Genomic DNA, 7687 nt, shown 5'->3' on the forward strand with positions numbered 1-7687 from the left:
GAAGTCCCTTGGTCGGACCATTCCATGGTCACTCTTCAGCTCTCCTGCTCCCTATTTCCCCGAGGCCCCTCTCCATGGAGAATTAATGAATCTATTCTGAGCGATCCGGCTAGATGCTCCATGATAGACACCGTGCTTCGCGAATACTTCACGCTTAATGATCTCCCAGACACATCCCCTACTACCTTATGGGGGGCCCATAAGGCTGTCCTGCGAGGCTACCTCATCCAGCTGGGGGCGAAAATTAAAAAGGAAAGTCTAGTTGATATCACCCGCTTAGAGACAGAATATATTCGCCTCCGTAGAGCCCACAAGCGCTCCCCTAATCCCTCCTCTCTTGCCAAACTGGATGCGATTAAATTGTCACTTAACCTGGCCCTAACTTCCAGGGCCGAAAAGGCCCTGCGCTGGCAAGGGGCTCGCGCTTATGCTTTTAGAGATAAAATGGGTACAAAATTGGCATCGAAGCTCTCCCCAAAGTTTCGGGCGATTTCCATGCCCAAAATAAAATCCCCCGCTGGTGTTCTTTCGAGCAACCCTACATCCATCATGGATTCCTTCCACTCCTTCTATTCCCAACTTTATGCGGCCCCCACCCCCCATAAGGGGGACGATCCTGACTCGTTCCTAGACAACGTGCCTCTCCCCCGCCTCACGGATACGCATAGATCCCTTTTGGAATCCCCTGTTGACGAACGGGAGGTGCTGGAAGTGATCAAGTCCCTTCGACCCAATTCCACCCCAGGTCCTGACGGTTTTTCCAATTCCTATTACAAGACATTTGCGTCGGTCCTATCTCCTTATCTGGTCAGGTTCTTCAATGCCCTCAGGGGCGGAGCTCGCCTGGATGAAGCCTCTAATAAAGCTTACATTTCGGTTATCCCCAAGCCGGGGAAGGATCCCTCCGATGTGGGCAATTACAGACCAATATCTCTCATTAATAATGATTTAAAGATATTGACCAAAATTTTTGCTAATCGCTTATCCAGCTTTATTGCCAAATACATTCATAAGGATCAGGTGGGGTTCATTCCGGGTAGGCAGGGACCTGACCAGATAAGGAGGGTTGTTGATGTCATCTCGCTGCTAAATTCAGGGTGGGACGGAGGCCCTTCCCAACCTGGTTTTCTCCTGTCATTGGACCTACAAAAGGCCTTTGACTCCCTTTCATGGCCGTTCCTCTTCCGTACCCTCGAACGATGGGGTTTTGGTCCCTCTTTCATCACTACACTACGAGCCCTTTACTCCCAGCCGGCAGCTCAGGTCAGAATGCAGGGATACTATTCTGCAGACATCCGGATCCGGAGGGGAACGAGACAGGGATGCCCCCTCTCCCCGCTCCTTTTCGCTGTTGCCCTTGAATCTCTTGCTTCAGCGATCCGTCTTCACCCTGATATACATGGCATACAATGCGGGTCCGAGTTCCACAAATGCGCGTTGTTCGCGGATGATATAATGCTCTTTGTTACGTCCCCATTGATCTCTCTTCCCAATATTGTTTCCCTCTTGGACACCTTTGGGGCGGCTTCTGGCTTGCGAGTAAACATGACTAAGTCGCTGGCCCTTAATATCACTCTCCCTGGGCCACTGGTGGATCGTCTGAAAGACCATTTCCCCTTCTCCTGGCAATCGAATTCTATTCCTTACCTTGGAGTCTCCTTGACTCCCACTATAGACAAACTATATTCGACCAACTATCCGCCCCTGATACAACGACTAAAACGGGATCTCTCTGAATGGTCTCGCTGTCACATTTCCTGGTTAGGGAGAGTCAATGCGGTTAAGATGACACTCTTGCCACGTATTCTTTATTTTTTCCGGTCGCTCCCAATCCCGGTGCGGAAATCCCACATTAAAAACTTACAAGGACACATCTTTAAATTTATCTGGGGAACGAAGGGATATAGAATTAATAGACTTACGCTTCTACGCTCCCGGAAACAGGGGGGCTTAGGAGTTCCGGAACTTTGGAAATATTATCTGGCAGCACAGCTGACTCAGTTTTCCGTCATTTATTCCAGAGGGGGGAAGCCTGACTGGTACTTTATGGAACGCCAAGCAGTCCCTCGACACACCATTGACTACCTGCTTTGGAGACCTGCTCGAGCCCGCCCCCCGGTGCTGGCCCCTACTCTTTCACATTCTTTATCCATCTGTGATCGCATACACAAAACGCATAAAGTTACTTCGCCTTGGGCTCCCCTCACTCACCTATTCCATAATCCGGCCTTCCCTCCAGGTGAAAACATAGGGGCATTTAAATGGTGGACTGACAAAGGCATGTACAGAATTGGCCACTTTTTGGATAGCTCGGGTCCTATCACTCTTTCTCATTGTACCACAAAGTTGAAGATGCCGCCTGTAGAGAAATTCCGTCTTACCCAAATTTCGCACTTTATTAACTCTCTTAGGTCCAAATTCTCGGAACCCCTACGGGTAACACCTTATGAACAGTGGTGTGCTAAAATTTCTGATGTCAAGGGGGGAATCTCCCTCATTTACGCTCTACTGAACGATGCACAAACCAAATCTGTCTATATGTTTAAATGGGAGCAGGACCTCAAATTAGACTGGGACCTCTCTGACTGGCACGCTAATGTTGGGCGCTCTTTCCGGGGTATTCATAATATTGGCCTCATGGAAGCTAATCTTAAAGTTATTTTGAGGTGGTACATGGTGCCGGCCAGATTGGCCACCATCTTTCCCTCCACATCCCCTACCTGCTTCCGGGGATGTGACCTGGCTGGCACCATTCTCCACATCTTTTGGGAATGCCCCAAACTCAGGTCGTTTTGGCAGCGCATTTACGGCATTGTTCGTCGGATTTCTGGTCTCACGTTGCATCCATCTCCTGCTCAAGCCCTGTTGAGCCAACGCATCCCTAAGCTCCCTAAACACACCCAATCCCTCATTTTCTACATCTTCCTTGGTGCCAAGATGGCGATAGCCAGGCAGTGGAAGATGCCTTCGGTTCCACTCCACTTGGCTAAGTGTAAGATTTCGTGGATAATGGCACAGGAGAAGATGTATAGTATCCTGGACGACTCCAGAGAGAAGTTTGAAAGTATCTGGGAACCCTGGGCAGCATACATGAATGTTAGTATTTGATGTTTTCTTTGCACTGGACTGTGGGGTAACAATTATTTCCTTTTCCCTCCCATTACCCTTTTACCAATATGTCTCACAGTGTCTTCAGGAACTGGTCCGCAGGAACCTCCATCCCCCCTTTTTGCATTCCCTTCTCTTTTCTTTCTTCTTTCTTCGTATGCTGTCTGCCTTCTTTCTTCTCTCTTTTTCTTTTTCCTATCCTTTGCCTGTTCAACTCTTGGTTTTACTGTACTTATAGCCAACTGTTGACAATCCGAATTGTTTAGGACTCTAGGAAGTGATTTGGAGACTATGTTTTTTTATTTCGGTGGAGCTTTCATCGTACCTTTACACACCTGAAGTTGGGGCCCCGTGCCTCTTTCATCTAGGGTTGGTAGATGGCATTCTTGTAGGTTGTTCTCCCTTGCAGTTTATTTTTTTTTTTTTTTTTGGGTCACTATACGATTTTGCAGTTCACACGTGGTGTGCCTCCTCCGAGACACAGTTTGCTCCCTTTAGGGGTGTCTTGGGTGGGGGCTCCCTACGGTTTTGGGGGCTATCCCCTGCACTTACTAGATGGTGACCACTTTTTGTTCTCTTTTAGCATGTAGGTTTGTCTACTTTTCTCATGACTTAACCCTAGATGTTTTCATAGCATTGAGGGCTGGGTATCCACCTGCTACAGTTGACCTCCATTTTTCAACCATTATTTGTTGTAAAATAGCCTTCACTATTGTATCACTTCCATTGTTATTTGTCTTTGTTACTCTCTAATAAAAATTTATTGAAATTAAAAGTGGTCCCAGCGGCGGATTTGCCATGGGATCACTTTTATGCGCAGAGGAAGAGATGCCCCCTCCCGCCACTTTCCGGTAGTTTTCCCTGCTTCCCGGAGCCATCGGTAGCGGGGAAAATGATCAGATTTTCCATGCGGATGGGCAGGAAGTTGAGTGAGGGTAGGATGGTCCCCACTTGACTCTTTGCCCTTGGAGGACCAGAGCGGCGTCAAACATCACTTCTGCCCTCCAGCCTGAAAGGGCCAAAAAAAATGACATTTTTTTTTTTTAATTTTTATTGCTATTAAGTATAAATGTGAAATCTGAGGTCTTTTTGACCCCAGATCTCACAATAAAGGGGACCTGTCCTGCTTATTTCTATTACAAGGGATGTTTACATTCCTTGTAATAGGAATAAATGTGATCAAAAACATTTTTTTTTTTAAAGGGACAGTTGTCTTGCTAACTAGATTAGACTCTTCCATATCTCTCACTGTTTTACAAAACACACTTCTAAGCATAAGACATATTTTATTCACCTATCTTCTACAAGCTAAAATACACCATAATCATGAAAGTAAGAATCAATACATTTACCGGATATTGTATCATCACTCCATGATCGGGGGACTCATCATCGATCGTAGGAGGTACCCGTCAATGTCATCTGCATCACACAACGCGTCCGCCGTGGCTAAAAAAAGAAAGTCCTGTCTTGCCCTGGAATTTCCCTGAACTTTATGGATAGAATCCCATTAGTACCACGCCTTGCGCGGTCTCATATACCCCTAATGATTGGCTAATTTGATAACTGCTCATAACCGTGATGATCACATGGACTACTAGTTATAGTTAAGTTCTGTTTATTATTATTATTATTATATAGTATTTATATAGCGCCGACAGTTTACGCAGCGCTTTACAACTTGAGGGCAGACAGTACAAATACAATACACTTCAATACAGTAGGAATCAGAGGACCCTGCTCGTTAGAGCTTACAATCTAAGAGGGACGGTCAAGAGATACAAGAGGTAATAACTGTGGGGGATGGGCTGATGGATAAAATAAGAGTACAGTTGTTAGGTGGTTGCCAGATATGTTTCTCTGAAGAGATGTGTTTTCAGGGATCGTCTGAAAGTAGTCAAAGTTGGAGATAGTCGGACAGATGGGGGTAGAGCATTCCAGAGGATGGGAGAAGCTCGGGAGAAGTCCTGGAGGCGAGCATGGGAAGTGGTTACAAGGGAGCTAGAGAGCAGGAGGTCCTGGGAGGAGCGAAGAGAACGAGTTGGTTGGTATTTTGAGACCAGATTAGTGATGTAGCTGGGCGCCAAGTTATGGATGGCTTTGTAGGTTATGGTTAGTAGCTTGAATTTAATTCATTGGTTGAGTGGCAGCCAATGGAGGGATTGGCAAAGAGGGGTAGCAGACACAGAGCGGTTTTCAAGGTGGATGAGCCTGGCAGCAGCGTTCATGATGGACTGAAGGGGGGGATAGTCTTTTTAAAGGTAAGCCAATGAGAATGGAGTTGCAGTAATCGAGCCAAGAGATGACCAGGGAGTGGATTAGAAGCTTTGTGGCATCATTGGTTAGGAAGGGACGTATCTTGGAGATGTTGCGGAGATTGAGGCGGCAAGCTTTGGACAGTGACTGGATGTGTGGCTGAAAGGATAGTTCAGAGTCCAGGATAATACCTAGGACCTTGGCATGGGTGGACGGGTTGATAGTTGTGCCGTTGATGTTGACAGAGAAATCAGGGGAAGAGGACCGCGGGGGAGGGAATACCATGAGCTCGGTTTTGGACAGGTTGAGTTTGAGGAAGTGATATGACATCCAGGCTGGTATGTCTGTTAGTAAGCTGGTAATGCGTGAGGAGACTGAAGGAGTGAGCTGAGGGGTGGAGAGATAGATTTGGGTGTCATCAGCGTAGAGATGATATTGGAAGCCATGGGAGGCAATCAGCTGACCCAGGGAGGAGGTGTAGATTGAGAAAAGGAGTGGTCCAAGGACAGAACCTTGGGGGACCCCGACAGAGAAAGGAAGAGGAGATGAGGTAGTAGAGTTGTAAGTAGCACTGAAGGTGCGTTGGGATAGGGAGGATGAGACCCAGTGAAGAGTACGGTCACGGAGGCCAAAGGAGTGGAGTTTTTTGAGGAGGAGGGGGTGGTCTACTATGTCAAAGGCAGCAGAGAGGTCCAGGAGGAGTAGTACAGGATAGTGTCCTTTGGTGTTAGCTGTTAGTAGATCATTTGTGAGTTTAAGGAGGGCAGTTTCAGTGGAATGTTGAGGGCGAAATCCAGACTGAAGGGGATCAAGAAGATTGTTCTTAGTCAGATGGTCACTCAGTTGGTTTTTTATGCGCGCTTACTGTCATACGCCTCTTGCACAACCCAAAAAGATAGTGACATGCACAGTTGAAAGACTCAAGGAGGTGTGGCACGTGATCATGACTTATAAGCCAATTATCAGCCACATCCCCCATGCTGTTTTGAGTCCTTCAGACTTGCTTTTCTGAACTGTAATAACCTTGTTAATTTCATGGAGGACAGGAGTCATTACTATTACTGACTGAATATGGACTCTATCTAACACTATACCAGTCACTCACACGACCATATCAGAATCGTATCACAAACGGTCCTTAATGACTTCTGTCCATATATGAAACCATAATGACTTTTTCCTTTTTACAGCATACCCTGTATGCCAAGTAGCCATTCCATATAGATAGAATCACAACTGCGCACGTCACCACCAACAAAGGGTGTACTAAAGCATTCAATGTTTGGGTCGCTGATGGCGACCAACCAGTGAATGCATCCCACCAATAGTGAGAGGTAGCATCTGTTAAACTAGAACCCACTTTAACCAGTTTTCCAGCTACTACAGTGGTACTGATCATATGATCAATTATACTGTTGTTCAATTGTCCAATTACTTTCTTTATTTCCGAAGAATCATTAAGGATTTTATGGAGTTTGGTAAGATTGAAATCCCAATTTGGCACTTTTAATTTAGTTGCATCCCAATCTATGTTAACTGCCATATCTATATCTCTAGTCAACATAAATGTTTCATTTTCCCACATTAGTATGGAGACATTGTGTAAGCATCCGGAGAAGGGCACCTTCATTTTTGGAACAGCAGGCAAATTAGGTGCCATACAGACCACCTGTGGAGCAATTTCCACCATCCACCGATAGTCTGCAGGCATAATAATCCATTCACATTGATTTACAGTGTTCTGTAATAAACAAGGTTCATAAACAGAAGACTGCAATTTACAAATTTTCCCTTCCAAAGTAGAGTCACAGAATGTCAGATCATGAGTCTTATTATTTTCGTCCACATATTGACCATTAAATTGTGGGACCCAAAAATGTTGGTTATTAAGTGGCCCCACTAATAAAGGTAATACTATAAATTTACACATTATACTTGTCTTTGTTACATTATACATTACTATTATTCCTTGACAGATTGTGTCATTGCACACCAGTTTCTGCGGTTCCAAATGTATCCAATTATTTGGAGATATTGAAGCGTCAAATACGGTCCTCCACACGTTTTTATTTCCAGTCATTAGACTTGTCTGGTAATTTGATTTTTGCACCTGTTGATAAATGGTTTGCAAGGAACACACCGTCCAATTCACAAATTTTGTAACATTTTGATCAAAACCTAAAGCAAAATCATTGGAGGCATTCTGTAAATTAAGCATAATAGCATCTATTCCAGACTGTTTTCTTACGGGTGCCCAAATAGTTGGCATCCAGCGAGCTTGCAAAGTCAAGGCATCATTCATTTTACTACCAGCATTGTGCAT

General features: G+C 45.4%; 1 protein-coding gene across 1 annotated transcript; it reads right to left on the reverse strand.

Annotated features, from left to right (window-relative positions):
• Positions 1 to 6502: 6502 nt before the first annotated feature.
• LOC309569587 (uncharacterized protein) lies at positions 6503 to 7687 on the reverse strand (the record flags this gene model as incomplete). Its single annotated transcript, XM_082275468.1, has 1 exon — positions 6503 to 7687. The coding sequence occupies one exon, from the start codon at positions 7685 to 7687 to the stop codon at positions 6503 to 6505; it is 1185 nt and encodes a 394-aa protein (XP_082131594.1).

This window comes from Pelophylax lessonae, assembly GCF_965119305.1.
Source record: "Pelophylax lessonae genome assembly, chromosome: 1".
Classification (NCBI taxonomy): domain Eukaryota; kingdom Metazoa; phylum Chordata; class Amphibia; order Anura; family Ranidae; genus Pelophylax; species Pelophylax lessonae.